This window comes from Falco naumanni, chromosome 2, assembly GCF_017639655.2.
Source record: "Falco naumanni isolate bFalNau1 chromosome 2, bFalNau1.pat, whole genome shotgun sequence".
Lineage (NCBI taxonomy): Eukaryota > Metazoa > Chordata > Aves > Falconiformes > Falconidae > Falco > Falco naumanni.
The window spans coordinates 122,291,877-122,308,731 of NC_054055.1; the positions used below are offsets into that span (position 1 = coordinate 122,291,877).

General features: G+C 40.6%; 1 protein-coding gene across 1 annotated transcript in view; it reads left to right on the forward strand.

The window, feature by feature from the left end:
- The window catches only part of LOC121083149 (ABI family member 3 binding protein), a 163,873-nt gene that overhangs the window by 142,104 nt on the left and 4,914 nt on the right, over positions 1-16,855 (forward strand). The window contains exons 56-59 of the mRNA XM_040583185.1: positions 305-416; positions 11,635-11,714; positions 13,196-13,225; positions 14,215-14,376. Coding sequence (XP_040439119.1) covers positions 305-416; positions 11,635-11,714; positions 13,196-13,225; positions 14,215-14,376 — 384 coding nt within the window. The remainder of the gene's footprint in view (positions 1-304; positions 417-11,634; positions 11,715-13,195; positions 13,226-14,214; positions 14,377-16,855) is intronic.

Consider the following 16,855-nt stretch of genomic DNA (forward strand, 5'->3'; position numbering starts at 1 on the left):
AAAGCTTATACTTATTTGTATTTAGCATTTTGTCATTAATGTACCTTTGGGCAGAGGTGAGGTGTTGAGTATCCTCTATCCCATAATTTCATTATGAGGAAGGAAAAGGGGCTAGGCACTCAGTAATGTGGAACTGGATCTCTCTTTCCTAACCATTTTAGCATACTAATGTCCAGACTGGTTCACACAAGATGTCCTTATGGCCTGTTGGACAGTAAGAGTGGAAATCAGATGAGAAAACGGAGCAATGACGAAGCTCAAAAGCTGTTGCTTAAGAAAATTTTTCTTTATTGTAATTTTCCAGAGTATGAGGTTGTGTCAACTGAAAATGGAGCAAGTGATGGTGAAAAGGAGAAATCGATTATCACTACAAATCAAACCCATTCTACTGTGGAAAACTTAAAACCTGACACAAGGTAATTAAATAAAATAATTTTCTAAGTTAATCCAACTAATTTAGACTGTCAGATGTCCGTCAGTTCAAATGAAAATACATATGTATGTAAGACAAAATTGGGTTTACTCCTGTTCTGATAGGGAAAAGGTATGCTTTGGTTTTGCTTTCTTTTAAGTTAACAGGTAAGACACATCTGAGAAATCTTTAGGAAATTTCCAAGAGTACTTATGGTCTGGACAATCTGCCTATTTAAATCTGGACAATTTCCTATCAGAAAGAATAACAGTCAAATGTAAGAAAATATACTGCTTTTTGTCAAGAAATCTCTTCCATTTAGCAGATAAAGAAACTAGGTGAACACAAGAAATATTAGCCTGATATATGAGATCAAGATTTATATGTACAGTTGTCTCTCTCTGGGGTTGAAGGATGCTCAGCACAACTGACTTAAGCTGCTTGCTTATTGAGATGGTTGTTCACTGAAATACTGGAATGAAAGTTGGGCCACTGTAGGAAGCTTGACTATTGCATTGCACCATGGAGAGGAAAGATACGTTCCTCCCGTATATGTAGTTTTCTTTCAGTATCTCAAAACAGCTGGCAATTTAAAAATGCATCTTATGCAACTAGTCCCAATATACATTATCATTCTTAAAAAAAAAAAATCAAAAATTATTCTTTTTTGTGGTAAAAATCAGATCAAGGAAGAAAAACATTTGTTTGTGTTGCTTATTGATTGCTTCAGAAGTGTAATGAATGGCACATTTTTTTCCCTTTGGTAAAACCATCCCTTTGGCTTTGGTAACTGGATTCTTCTGTTTCTGTTTTTATTCTGGTTTATTCTGTTTCAGATATTTTTCTATTATTATCCTTAAACTGGTAACAGCACGAAATTCTGCACAGAACCCATCTTGAACCTTAAATTTTAGGCAGTGTGTGGTTTAATCTTAGGTGTTGGTTCTTAGCTCATGAACTTGTGACCAGCAGCTCCTAGGAGGAGGAATGAGGAACCATTGCAGAAAATGGAGGGGAAAGGAAGAGAATTGGAAAAAAAAGTCTAGGGGAAATTGTGATACCCAGAAAGAGCTTCTTTGACAGGCTCCAAAACTCCTAAAGTGGGCTAGAATTGCTGTGTATTGCATCAAGAATATCTGTTATTTCTTAAAGGCTTGTGGCTTGTGAAAGGGTGAGCTGCAGCTATGTTGTTCTGTCTTGTTAAGAGGTGATTAGACTACGTTAGCAATGCAATTGGAGAACAAGAAACAGTTTCCTCAATCAGTTGAGAAGGCTTAGAAGAGACAGCAAAACAATGTGTTTCTGGAGTAGCGACTAAGAAAGGCAGTAGGTGCTGCTGAGCTTGTCAGGCTATGCAGTTTGTGTTCCCATTTCAGTTCTGCTTTAAAATAGTACAGTTGCGTCCTTGAAAAGAACTGTATGTTATTAATGAGACTCTCTTCCATTACACACTTGAACTCTTTGTGCCATACATGGTGACAGAAATGGGATGGATTTGGTTAAGTGTAGAAAAGACATGGAAGCAAAGAAAAGTCCCTGATGCTGAGAGCAATGCCCAGGTGGCCAGAAGAGAAAAACTTTTTTAGACTGCTCTGTTCAGAAAGGAACCAAGGTGGAGGCAGGCAGACCCAGCTAGAACTGTTGGAAGTGTCATAAGGAAGGCAGGAGCTATGCAGAAGCAGGTAAGATGGATTTAAACTTTAATTAGTAACAATTCTGTCAATCCTATGAGAGGACTTTTTGGTAAGCAGACCAAAGACCATGGAGAAAAGCTGTCTTTTGGAGAGTGGATTTTGTTACTAGTAGCTAGAGAAGATAGCAGTACTGACTGGTGGAGGCTGACTTAAGATATAAAGGGGTGACTTTTCGCTGATGAGGTGGTGGCTGTTATTCTCCCCCAGGCCTCAAAAGAGAAAGACAGTGAAAGTCTTTCTGGATTTAGGAGGCCATTGCCAAAATCAAAAACATTTGATATAAATTGCAGTGCTGCATGCCCCTTGAGTCTCATAGGACTTAAATGATGTAGTCCTTCTTAGAGTGGCTCTGTTAATCAAACTCCCATTTCAAAATGTGTATTTCCTAATTTTGAGGACATCTTGAGAGCATTGGAAGAAGCACAAGAAATTGCTACTGTTACCATTTGAATCCAGGCTTGCTGGCACACTGAATACAGGGAAGATAAGAAAGTGATTAAGACAGCTGGCATCGCATAGCCAGTATCAGCGTTGTGAGGAATGGCATACAGCCCTGAAAGTCTCCTGTCTGGCCAGAGCTGATTGCTCACTAGATGATGGAAACGGGCCTGTGAACAAAACTGACTGAAAATAGGAGGAAGAGAGCCAATGGAACAGCTCAGTAAATTGATTAGCAGAGTCCCTGATATGTCTGCAAATTCATCAGGTAATACTTTAAGACTGGGAAGCAGACTTTTCCATTACTTTTCCGTACAGCCTTAAAGCTGCAGAAGAGGTGGAGCAAGTGTGTGTGCTTAGCAGCACATGGTGGATTAACTGGGGAAGAACCTCTTGGCCTTGAAATGCTTTGGAGAAGCTGACAAGCTGAATTGGAGAGTCTGTTTTTTCCAGCTTTCCTGAAGCCATCAGTGAGGCTGTGTGAATCCCTGTGCTGCTCTGACGGTTCAGTGCATCCAGAGCTGAAGACAGTTCAGGACAGATCTCAACCAGACAGACCTAAAAGCAATAAAAATGTTTGTGAATGGGGTATCTCAGTCTCCATGGGTAATTTTAAACCAGAAAGATCCTGTGACAGCAAGACAGATCAAGCCTGTAATTCTTCAGATGTATGCTCTTGAGGAGCAGTACATGGCAAAGATGGTCTGCAGTCGCATTGCCCAAGGTCTGTCACCCCGTTGGGGTAGAACAGGTAGGATACGTTAGTGCCTAGCCCAGAAGCTAAAGAGTTAATCCCCCACACCCATCAGGAGGGAAGCAAGACAAACAACTTTTCAGTGTGAAGGGGGCAAAACAAGCAGCAGGGGAACACTGGGCACATCAGGTCCTGCCAGATCATGCTGTTTGTTTGCTTTTCTCTTTTCTTCTTTCAAATGCAACATGCTGCTGCACCTCTGGGAAGCTCTGCAGCAAGCCAGACACCCATCTTCCTTTGAGCTGGGATTTTGACAAGGCAGCCTTTAAAGATCAGGAGCTAATGGCCAGACTTTTGAATAATTAAGAAATTTGGACAGTGTTTGGGAGGAAACAGTGAGAGACTCTCAGAGACTCTCATGAAAAATTGCATGTGTGACTGCAATTACAGTAAGTACTGTCAGTAAGTACAAACATAGAAGTTAAATGGATGCAAATTTCTCTGAGTCAGAGGATTATCGTGTAGTATGCTGTGTGTCCGTTTTGCTGTCTGAAAAGTGACAAGATTCAGACGAAATGCACTGGCTGACAAAGAAATGAGTTCTGACTTTCGGTACAGTTATCAAGTATTTGGTTTTAACAGGCTCATGCTAATACGGAAATGAAAATGTACTTTCAGGCATACAAAACCTTGTGAGGGTTGCTTTTAAACAAATGAAGTCGTATATGTTATGGGATTTTGTCATATCTCTTGCTTGTCTTATATATGCCAGCTTTATGTGTTCTTGGTGACTTGGTTGCAAGACATCGAGACTGAGATGAAAGTGAAACAGTGGTTTAAAAATCCGTCCAACTGTGAGGACTTAGACCCTTCAAATAAATGTGGGATACAGTCAGCTGCTTTCCAACGCAACTGCTTGATTTTTTACTTTTTTATTTTAAAAGAAAGGTTCTAAAGTCTCCTGTACAATGTGATTTTGTTGGAGCACTGAGATCTCTATGGGTTTTGCCCAAGAAAAGGCACACTGTAGCCATGCTGTTCTCTCACAATAAGGCATACCTGACAGTTGACAACGTCACATTCATTTAAAGGATTTTTCCTTTTAGGATGAGTATGTTGGCATCTTTTTCACCCAAATAATTGCCAAATAGGGTGCTTGCAGCATTTTGCTATCACATCTTAGAAAACGTCTGATAGTTTAAGTAACCTGGAAAGTTCCAATCTTGATACTCATTATTTGGTTGGTCAGGGTCCTTGAAACTGCTACTGTTCCTGGCACTAAGCTGCTGTCTATGTCCAGTCTAGAATTCTGTTTAATGTCATCAAGAATTTTGCTTTTGATTGTAACTTCTACTTGAAATCTCTCAAAGTATGTAGTATGGTTGTAGTGTGTGAGCTAGATAACTGTATGTATCCTTCTTACACAGCTATTGGATGTAACTGGTGCCTGGAGAGGAAAACTTTCTCTTGTTTTATGGACGTCTTCTGCTTAAATGTTTTGATTATAGATGTGCTTCTGTGATCTAGTAATCATATATACACAGCTGTTGATTACGACTTTGTAATGTAGTTAGCTTTTGTTACCCTTTATGTTATTTCCAAGAATTTTAGAGTAGATCCAGGTCACATTTCACTCAGCCTTCTTTTCAGTATCACATTTAAATACATACTGGATTTTCTGCAATTTTTGCTATCTTTTTCCTTCAATTAGTTCTTCATTTGCTGAATGAGTGAAATAGCCAAGTTCCATTCATCCTTCTTTCTTCTGGTTAGTTTGAACCAAGTACTGAGCTACTCAGTTTTTACTCTGTTGTTCAAGCAGTGAGCGTCTGTAACTCCTGTGCTTGTTGATTGACCCCGAGCAACCTAATGTAGCTTTTAAGTTGGCCCCGTCATGAAAAGGGACCTGGACCAGATGACCTTCATAGATCTCTTCAAACCTAAATTATTGCATGATCATATCTTAGACGTAGTTTCTGATCTTGTAAATCTCAATTTCACCCATTTTCTTTAATGCAGGCCAAGGTGGTTTTGTATGTTAATGCAAATGTCATTCATTTCTTAGGAAAGAAAAATGAGAGAAGGGGATACACTAGTATAAACTAATCTGTCGATTTAATTTTTCATTCTCCACATGGAAATTCTGCATTTTTTGTACTGAGAAAACTGTCACAGTTTTTTGGAGAAATTTACTGTTTATTCCAGCTGGAAAACAGTCAAAGCTGAACTACAAGACCGATCATTTTGGCCAAAGCAATCAGTCTGGCTTCCAAGCAGTCATCTGAGGAGCAAGACCTGTAACGTTCCATCTGACTTGTCATATAGGTCCCTTGGTTTTGAGTTTCCTTACAAGGCTGCTCATGCTGGAACTCCTAGTTTCATTGGCATACCCAGGACTCTGTGCTCTTCATCTATTCTTAGTTTTACATTAAAAGCTGCCCTTAAAAAGGAAGTATTGCAGTAACTTCTCCTGTGATAATAGTCAAGACAGATCTGCCATGTCTGAGTCAAGGAAATGTCATTATTCACAATTTTCAGTATTTCCCTCCTTGAGGTGCTTGTTTGTAATAAACCTTGGACGGCCTGAGATGGAAATGGGCTTACTGTGGTGGTGGTTTTCTTCGTTCTGTCTCCTGCGTAGTAATGATGGTGCTCGTCTGCATCTTCTCCATTGTTAAAATCAGTTTCACTGACATGCAGTTTCTTCATAGACTTTTCCTGGCCTGGAATATTAAATGCAGATGTTGGTGGGGTTTTTGCTTCCAATTCTATCTCCCCACTTCCAAAGGAATTTTAGGTTTGGTTGGGGGTTTTTTATTAGTTTTGGAATTTTCTAACTCCTTAAAATTGATGTATTTTTTTAAGTTTTTCCAGTAATCTGATACAGTATCATTTTGACTTTTTCTGCTATGTCTGCTGCTTTCGCTGCCAAAATATGTAGTTCCTATTTCTGTATCCCTGCCCTATCTTGAAATATTTTTTTTGATTAGGTGTACATTTCCTCTTTCATTCTAGTGGGTTTTTTTAAGGGCAGTTAAGTTCATAGCACATACTACTAGTGTCCAGGAAGCTTTGCAGCACTAATTTCTATACAAGGTCTTCAAATAGAGTCTTGATGTTGTTGAAAACAGTTCTCATGCTTGTTTGTGTTGGCAGTTATTGGAAGGTAGTAAAGAAAAACATTAAGACTACCAAATAGCTCTGGGGAAGTTCTGGTAGCCATTAGAGGATGTGTCCCACCAGCCTGCTGGCATAGATTTTTAATCTGCATAGTAATTATACGTAATAAAAAAAGTATGAATAAGAAAAAAAAAAAAAGCCTGTGACGCTTGCGTTCCACAGCTTTGTAAAACTTCCCTTTAGGTGTAAAACTTCCCTTTAGGTACTGATCCTTTGCCTGCTTAAGTAGTTTGGTGATTTCCAAAATACATTTCTCCTCTTAGAAAACATTTTGAGTGATCTTTTTTGGACTTTTGGGTTAGATTGTGTGCCAAGGCAAAGTATGTTTCCAGCCATGAGGTCTCAAGGAATACAAATAATAGAACATGTTAAAAAAAATCCAAGGTGCCCCCCCCCCCCCAAATATTAATTATAAAAAATTAATAATTATGGTGAAACACAAACAAAACCCCCAACCAACCAACCAACCAAAACTGTGAAGTAAACATGAAATGTAGCATATGCATGTACCAAACTGTTTTCATAATGTGTGTAGATTATTTCCTCCAAAAGTTTTTTCATGTCTTACAAAAGATATGAAACAAAAAAGAGAATCTTACTATAATTTACTGAAAAACCACACCAAGTAACTCTTCAGCCCTCTACTGAATAAGCTTTTTGTGCACTCATACACAATAATTTCTACCCACCTGCTCATGCTGTTATTACCATTATCTGGTATTGTTTTGTAGTGCAGTTAGTACCCAAAATATGCTGATCACATACAAGGAAAAAAATATACTGGTGCAGAGACGTTAGCTTTCGTTGACAGCAAGGGTCAAGAGATGGGAACTACAGTGAAAGTTAAAATGCAGAGAGTGGCATAAAATGCTGGAATTTTTGTACTTTTTATTACACAAGTTTTTGTACTAAATTGCTGTTGATGTCGGGGTTCGAGGCTAAACATTTCCCATTTCTCTCAGCACTTCTTCCAGCTTGATTCTTCCAGAAGGACTCCTCAAACAAATCCAGCACGCTTTTTCTTTTTTTTTTTCTTTTTTCATTTCGTTCTCTTAGACCTAGTTTTATTTGCAGCACTGTTAATACTGCTGTCCAAGCACACTGCAGAGACAGAGAAGCTCTATACATTAAGGACAGCCTTCTGAGGTTTCCATCTAACCACCAGCATCTCCTCAGCAATTGACCTGAAATCTCAGGGCTCTACTCAGCTGCTCCAGTCCTCCTATTATGGTGAAAATCTCTCTTCACCTATTTTCAGTTTTGCAATCTTCATTCTTCGCCTTTTGCGTGATTTCAAAAATGCAGAAGCAGCTGCGTCTGCCAAAGTTCCATGTGGAATAGTGATTTCCTATGGTGGAAAAATACGTTCTGCACAGTAATTACTGTAAGTCAAGTCCATTTAATCTGCACAAGGACTTTTATTGTCTTACATAGTTTGGGAGGATTTGGGAGGCCTAGTCTTCAAAGTCTGCAGGATAACAATGTTATAGATGTTAGAGGTGTGACACACATTAGACTGCTGACTATATTGGGTAGCAGAGTTTTCGCCATCATGCGCACGCAGATACAAAGATGGAATACAGACTCCAGTTTCTCATGAATAAGTCCAGCTAAGAGGTAGACATGGGATAATCATTATATAGCTTTGCTATTTCCCTTTATTAATTTTGCCCTACATACTTTCTTGAAGCTCTAAACATTTTTTCCCCTTTTCACCATTTTATTTTTATTTTTCAGATCTTTCACCTAACACAAAAAAAAGGAGACTTTAAATGGTTTTCTATGAAGAGCGCTAGACCGTGGCTTTAAAATTACAGTTAGATCTGTAAACTCAATCAAATCATGTCTCAGTCTCAATCAAATCTCAGTCTACTTTTCCTTTCTCTCCCTTTCAGTCTTCAGGTCAATTAGTTGCTTCTCTTCATAGCCAAAAGTGGTTCTTTGTTGTTCTTGTACTATTGCAGCCATTGCTGTTGTTTCAGGATTGAATTTGTTTGTGATGCTTGGGCACCTCTAAAAACACCTACCACAAAACTGTGGAATTGTATATATTTTAGTTTAAAAAATTTACTCTAACATTATTAATAGAAGGCTCCCCTAACTGACTAAACTAAACTTTGGACATTGCTTTATTACTTTTCTTTTCTCCAGTTTTGTTTATATGTTTACATGAGCTGAAATCTCGATGTGTAAATTTTAGTTCTTCATTTCAGTCTTGCCGTAATTTCCCCAGCTGCAGTTTGATCTTTTGCAGAGATCCTAGGGGTCCATAGACCACAATTTGAAAAACACTGTTTGAAAATATTTAGTTTTCAGTTCTTGTTTTGATCTTTTTATGGAGTTAGAGAATTGATAGGTCCAAGTTCATCAGCTTAAGATTTTTGGGAACAGGACTGTTTCCTATGAAGAATGTTGCCTAATGCAATTAAAAATAGAGCATATCAGCTCTTGGGGGTGATATATGCGTACAAAATTCAGCAAAATACTTAAATTTGTTTCAAAATCCTCCACTGTCTTGTCCAGCTTGTGATTTTCTCCCTGACATAGGCATGTAAATCCAGCTTGCAAAATCTGTGAAACCCTTACATATTCAGGTGAGATCCAGATACGCTGACTGTAGATCTTGAACTTTAGTTCACACTTGCCTGCGTCATTATCTTCTGAATCCCTGTGGCTGCCCAGTCTATTTCTGTAAGAGCATTTCACATGCTCAGTTTTTGTCCTTTCCTTGTAGGCAATCCTATGGAATCAAAAAACTCCAGGTCAGAAATCCTAGGCAGTGCTTTTGATATTTCCATTTTGATTTCATACAAATAGACATAAACAGGTAATTATAATCCATAAGGTCAGACCATAAACTCCCAGTAAAGCAACAAAACATGCTATGTTGAGCTATCAATGACCAAAATTACAATAATAGCTCTAGGTAAGGTGTTCCTGCTGTGAAGGAAGCAGGAAAACTTCTTTGGAGTCTTTTAACTCTAGGCGTGCATTAATTTGTACATTGTCCAAAATGTATCTTCTAGCTATTAATTTAAAACACCCAACGTATTAGCAAATCTTCATTTATGCTTCAGTGATTCTTCAGAATGAATCTCCAACTGCTCTGCTACAGTTCTCTGTGTAACAACCTTTCCTACCAGCTGAGAATACTTCTGGACCAAAAAGTTACTGTACCACATGCCCAGTGTGAATATTAACTGCTCAGGTCCCATTTTGAAAAGAATGCATTTGTTTAAACCTTTTGAAGTTGATCATAAGTAAGATCTTGTGTCTAGAACTTACCATTTAATTTATTATTTATTTAACATCTCCCTCCTACAGTAGGGTAATATGAGTTGCTCAAAATGGTCTTGTAACATGTTTGAATAGATGTTAAGATTACTGCAAATAGACTTTTTAAAGCTCAAAACAAGCCTGTGTTTCACTTGGAAATACCCATGAGTTACCCACAATGTATGTGTGCAGCATACTAATCTTTGTATTTCCCTTAAAAAAGAAAAGAAAGCCCTAGAAATAAGGGCAATTGCTTCTGTAAGCAATTTCAAAGTTAAATATTGTCTTAGAAGGATTGTGGATGGAAAAGGGTTGCTTGGTACTGCATGATTAGTCCACTGAGGTTAATTAGCGAGCTGTTCAGGTTTTGCTGGAGCCAAAAAGCAATGAGAGGTAATCCAAAATTTGGATTGAATTATTCTGTCTCTTGTAGGGACTTGCAAATGGAGTTCACAAATTTCCAACCAGGCAGAGAATGGTATGGGGTATTTTTCTCTCTAGAAAATATCTGTTTGGAAACAATTTCAGCAGAACGTTACAATGCTGTGTGATGGTCATGAGCTACCAAGTTATCATTGGTGAGTGGTCCTTCACAAGTCAAGAGCTGGATGTTTAATTGCCCACTTCTGGGATTCCCACTTTGCTCTGTGTTTAGCCTCTGTTAGGGCCCATTTTCCAGGCCTGCAGCCCTTTTGACTTGTATCCTATGGATCTCTCTCGCTGATGAAAAAAACACTCTGTGCTGAGAGAGATCCACCACGTGTGCACTCAGACCGTACAAAACGTCTCTCTGAAGGTGGTGTGTGTGGGACAGATTATTGCTTGTAGCTCATGGGGAAGGCGCGAAGAGAGTGCTTTTGACTGGGTGCATACCTGCTGCTCACCAGGGTGCTCTGGCACGGAGGGCGTGCAGGAGCAGCGCCGAGCAGTGGCTGAGTGGTGAGAAGTTCCCAGTGCTGCCAGCCTGGTGCCGGGAGAGCGGAGAAGCAGCTTGCTGGGATAGCATGTGCCGGGAGGAAGGGAATGGCGTCTGTTCCTGGCCCTGCTCATGGTGCAGGATCTTGGCTGCGTCCAGCGTCCGCCCTTGGAACTCTCCTTCCTGCCTCATCCACCTGGTGTCATCTTCAGGTTTGCAACTCTTGCAATAGCTGCTCACCCACAGCTTCTAGTTGAAAGTGTAAGTTTCAACTGAGCTGCAGAGTTAGAAACCAGCTTGTCTTGCCTGTCTGTCACTGTTCATCAAGTGTTGAGGAGCGGGAGAGGCTTAAGCAGAGGAGCCTGACTTGGGTTTTTTCCTTCAGTCTTGTTTTCAGAGCACTCTGGTTCCCAGCACAGCTGTGATGAAAAGGGATCCTGAGGTAACCACAGTACAGACTGGTGGTGTGCAACATCACTGTCTTTTCATTACTTCATACATGTACCATTGACATACGCTCAGGCAATTGGATCTTCGCCTTGGCTGAGCTCCTGTCCTGGAAGACGTGCCCTGTGTTCCAGCGCTGGCCCTGTCTGTTGCTGTTGGTGGGGCTGAGAGGCATGGAATTGGCGGTTTGTGTTCTTGTGAATGAAAGATGAGCAAATAAATTGCAACGTGCTTTACCCAAACGCTGCTTATCAGATTGCTTCTGACCTCACCTGGTCTGCTCCCGTTGTCCAAACCGAGGCTGCACGTGTGAGGGGAGAGCCTTCAGCCAGTGGTGCATCACATCAAGCATTAATAGTGTTGTGCAAAGAATTATCAAAAGGTCTGGTAAATTATGTGTTCAGAGAGGCCTTGCACATGTAGGACAAAATGTCTCGGTGTTTTCAGAGCAAGAAGTGAGGCCTTTTTGTTCTTCTCCAGGCGGCGAGTAGTGCCAAGGTGTGTGTTGGCAGTTTGCTTGCTCCAGACTCTGAAAAAATACTTGCAAAATTTTCATCTCATCTGTTTTATTCCCCAGTTATGAATTCCATGTCAAACCTAGAAACCCTCTTGGTGAAGGTCCAAGTAGCAACGTTGTGGCGTTTAGTACTGAATCAGGTAAGAACTTCCAAAGGCCTGTCATTTGTGGTGGCTCTAGTATCCCCGGCTGTGGGATGTATGAAAGGCTCTCCTGCTTCATTCTGCACGTTTGCTCTTGCTCTTTATTGTCTCCAGAGTGGCTTTTTACTACTGAGCGTGTTACGGTAGCGCCTGGAAGATCAGCCCGAGATCAGGGCTCTGCTGTGTGGGGATGCAAGATGGCCAGGCTGCAGGAGGGAAGAAGGAGCACAGGGAGTTTGCCTGGTGTTTGTTATGAAGAAACTGACCTTATCCTTAGAGAAGGCTCAGTCATTTCAGATTAATATTCCTAACCATTTTGTATCTGTCAAACCCGTTAATGACTTCTGGATGAGGAACATAAGGTTTTTCTTTGGGCTGCTGTTTATAGGCACTTTTATTGCCTATTCAATAAGGCTGCTGTATAATACTGATGTCTTCTGGCTGAAATGAGGATTGAGAAATAGCAGTTGGGAAGAGTCAGTGTCCCCGTACATCCTCTTCCATCCTGTTGACTTTCTGCTGAATCTGTTGGAGGTGCGTGCGAGCCTGGTTTGGCCATTGGCTGGTTCCCACGTTAGGTCCTGTCTGACTCAGAGGTGAGAACGGGAGAGTGCCCTGGCTTTCCCTGTTCCCATTCCCCGTGAGGCTGCCTACAGTTGACTTGTTGACTTTATACAAGCAAGATACTATCTTTTGTGTAGAAGTGTTTATTGCTTGATAATACTTAAGAACCATATAAAACACAAAATGGAATTTAGCCTTTTTAAAAGGGCTTTCTCAACCTGTGTTTCGAGCCAGATATAATAGAATAGTCCTCATCTAGTGCTGCCACTGATGGATGAGAGGTTTGGCTGAGCAAGGGATTAGTCAGGGAGGAGTTCAGGCTATGCCACGCATATTTAAAAACTGTGAATACACTCTTTGTAATCCTAGGTTGTTAAAACAAAAAATGTTTATTCCAAGTGCAGCTTTCATGAATGACAAGGCTTATGTGCTGTCTCCTATTTAGCTTGGACAAATTAAGTGGTCAGTTTTATTTTTTTCTGAATTGCACACATCCATTTGGGCTTTCATAGCCAAATCTTGTGTGGCAAGTATTACGGAGGGGTCCTTTGTATTATTTAAGTTTCAAAAATCAAATTTTAAAAGAGATGCAGTAAAGTTGGGTTTTTACTTGTTTTTTAAACTTGATTTTAAACAAGATTTAAACTTGGTTTCATAAAACCGTGTTTGCCTGGTATTGTCCCCAAAGTAAAGTTTTTAAAAGCTCATTGATACTGCCTTTTCACATAAGAAATACATATATTTTAATTTAATTTAATTTAATACAAAAATGAACTTTGCTTCCAAAGCTCTTCCTGTTTCACAAATTGCAATTCATGTCAACTGTAGAAAATCACCTACCAACGCTTTTCCATTGAAATATTGGGAAACTGTATTTTTCAGTGTCTGATTGAATGTTTGTGTTCTTCCTCCAGCGGACCCAAGAGTGAGCGAGCCGATTTCAAGTAAGCCTTTTATGTATAGCATCTTCTAATCATGAATTTCTTCAGAAATGAGATAGCATAATTACAAGGGTGGTTGCTGTACTGCACCACCTAAATGAGTTATGGAATCAAACCGCATTCACACATGATCTCACTCGTCCCACCATACCCCTGGTAAGGAATTCATGCCAGGCTGCCTGCTTACCTGAGCGGAACGCAGTCAAGGTGGTGCCGTGCTCCCATGGCACTGGGGTGGCTTCAAACCAACGTACACAAATGAGCCAGGGACAGCCTCGTATTTTCTCAGCCTTGTCATTAAAGCAAAAGAAAGCTCTGTAAAACAAGTAAGCTCCTCCACACTTTCTAAGTGAGCTAACAGAGCACAACTCAGAGGATACTATTTATCTGCCATTGTGTTTTAAAAAATTTTCTGCTTCTGAAGGCTTGATCCAGCTCTGCTTTAGGCCACCTACCAGACTCTCGCTGTCTTTGGCAGGAGGTGGACAGGGATTTTGAAGAAGAGCTGAGATGGCTTAAGCAGCTTGGGCTGCCTTTTGCATTTGTAATGGCCATCACTGACAAAGACTGGGACACCATTTCTTTCCATATAATTCATGATACTTAGTTTTTATGTGTATATTTGTTAAATCACATAGTTTGCTGCAATTTCACTGTCCTGCCCTGAACACGCTGAAAAACAGTGACTGTGTCATGAACTTCGTAAATGCCAGTTTTGCCAGTACGCAGGCATTTTCCCCCTATCGAGGTCCCAGAACAATCTTTTTCCAAACTGGCACCACACACAGAGAGCAGCAGCACTTCACTGCATCAGTCGTATCTGCACCCTTTGGTGCTTCGCTGAAATACCTTTCACGTTCAGAATGCAGGTGACTGGTGCCGTGATGCGTTCTGCTCCATCAAGGTGTCTAATTCTGTTTATTTGAATGTAGTTGTTGTGTGTAAGTCTGTACTCAGTGTCATGCTTCAGCCTCTTCCTTCCTCTCCTGCAGTGGGAAAGGATGCTATCTGGACTGAAATCCCATTCAATTCGGACACCTATTCAGAATGCAAAGGGAAGCAATATGTAAAGAGGACTTGGTATAAGAAGTTTGTAGGTGTGCAGCTGTGTAATTCTTTGAGATACAAGATATACCTCAGTGATTCACTTACAGGTAAGAGACATTCAAATCAGTGTTGTTCCACATTATGCACTCCTTAAAGACACCACAGTTTCAGAACTAATAGTTTTAAACAAGACGAGCTCTGCTGAAGTGCTATCAGTTATATTTAATGTAGTCCACAGGCAGATTAATCATAAACAGTAAACTGCTTGTGCTCCATAATCATTGATGTATTTGATACTAACTTTTCAGACTCAGGAGTTACTTCTCTGTGACGATAACCTGATTTTAAATACCTGCTAGTATCCCGGGGTTCATACAGAAAATTGATAAAGATCAGGTCTCTGCCAGTGAACAGCCTATGCTGTAAAGATGCCAAATTTGTGTTTAAAGGGTAGCCTGGAATAGCTCTTAGATAGAGGATTAGGACCTAATTTTACACCAGGATTAGACTCAGTCATTCCCATCCCATTTGGTAAACATCTGGTTACTTCATCACTGTGAGGCTTATAAATCCATGACTTCAACTCTAGTCAACAGTTGTTACTGCCTGCTTTGACATTTTCGTTTTGTTTTCTCATTCCCTGTTTTTGCTTATAATCTCTTTCCCCCCTCCCCCCCACCCCCTTCTTTTTCATATATTCTGGTTTATTACTAATGACAGTTTCCTGGCCTTATCTTCTCAAGTTTTGTTCCGTGTCTTAAGGTAACGAAGGCGCGATGGATTTGAGACATGAATCAAGGGACTCATGCTGTGTGTAAGCTGGGGAAACAGCCTGCAAAAAGCATGTTTCAGTTAGTTGATAGTTAAGCTGAACTTTGTGTCTCATGTAGATTGTACAAGTTATATTTAGAAGTATGTTAACTTCTAATAATCCATCCCAAGCTTCTGGCTTTCTTCTGTGTGCAGTCTTTTATCAGAGCTGCATGGAAAACTCTGTCACAATGGTGTTAGTGTGGTGCCCGGAGCACGAGGGCTGTAATACAAGTGTGTTCGGGAAGTGTCTTTTGAGTGCAAGTTAGGCAGTATGTTCATCCCATCAGATTGAATTAATGGGGGGAAACTGGGGCTGAAAGAATCAACTTTCATAACCCAAAGTCGCCCCATCTCAGAGCTCAGCACCTGACAGGAGCAGGGCTCTGGTCTCACGTACATAGGCACATGGAAAGCAAAGAGCAGGGGAGTGTAGGGCAGCCCACGCCGAGACCCTTCCGAGCTCCTGGCCTTGCAGCCGGCACCATTCGCCCATGAGCAAACAAGGAAGGAAAGCCCTGTCGTTAATAGTAAGTACAATACCTCAAACATAAATAATATCTTGGCTATTAAGTGAATAAAAGCGACTGGTTTGAACAGAGGTATCATTCATTCAGCTGTTGCTGTACTAACCAGCTGCGATCAAATTTCAGACCCTGGCAGTGAGGCACGGCGTATCGCAGAACCAGCCAGCAGACCCGTGCTAGTCCAGCAGGACTAGACTTCAGCCCTAAATCAAGTGAATTAACACTGCAAGGAAAGATACTTCAATCTTAGAAGAAAAGTTTAATATATTGGGAGCCCATTTTCTTATTTTCATTAGATTGTTTTTGCTTTTGCTGGCAGGGTGGCGATGTGACTTCGGTGGAGAAAGACGATGGTAGCTACATTGTACTCATGATACTTGCTAAGCCTGGTTCTTGCACTTGAATTGTTACAACCAGTGCTGCCCAGTTGAAAGAACTGAAGTATTTATGTAGAAGGTCTCCTAAGTGAGACTGTCGTGGCACAGGCCTCTATACACGAGTCAGGCGACTTCCAGTTTGCAGCCAAACGATGTGTCTCACTGTGGCGCCCTGTCCCATCACGCCCCCAGGGCCAGCTGGGCAGCGTGTGACAGGCCGCGCCAAGGGCTGAGTTCCACCGTATGCTGACAATACCTCCCAAAGCTTTGCTGCTTAAGCAGCGTAACAATCTCAAAATTTGGGTGCATTGTACAAATGCTGTTGTATAAGGTGGCAAACAACCATCTTTGCGTGGTGGATCTTAGCATGAATGTATACCTTTAGTGTTGCAGAATCCGTAATGTATAAAAGAAAGACAGTGTTTTAATTTTCTTAAGACCACCCATAAGGGAACACTGGAGGGGAAAAAAAAATTACTTTTTGCTAGAATAGCTCTCCCCAAACGAGAAAGATGAATCTAGTCATTGATTAGCTAAATGTTTTTAAGTGTGTTCCTTTATTATGGAAAGGACTGGGCAGTAAGAATTTAATAGTCACTGAGAATGCTGCTTATGTATAGCAATTGCTTGAATTACGCTTAAGTTACGCTGTGGGCCAGAAGAGTATGTGTGGATCTGAAAGTTACTGCTCTTGTGTTAGCCATAAAAATCTGTTCTATTCTGTCTCTCATGAAGAAAAACTGATCTACATTACACATGCCAGGACTGTTCTATAAACCAGCAACTACTGCTGACCTCATTTAACAGTCCTCCAGAGCAGTCACTGTAGGCATTCCAGAAAAGCAGGCCACCTAAATTAAAAAAAAAAGGTA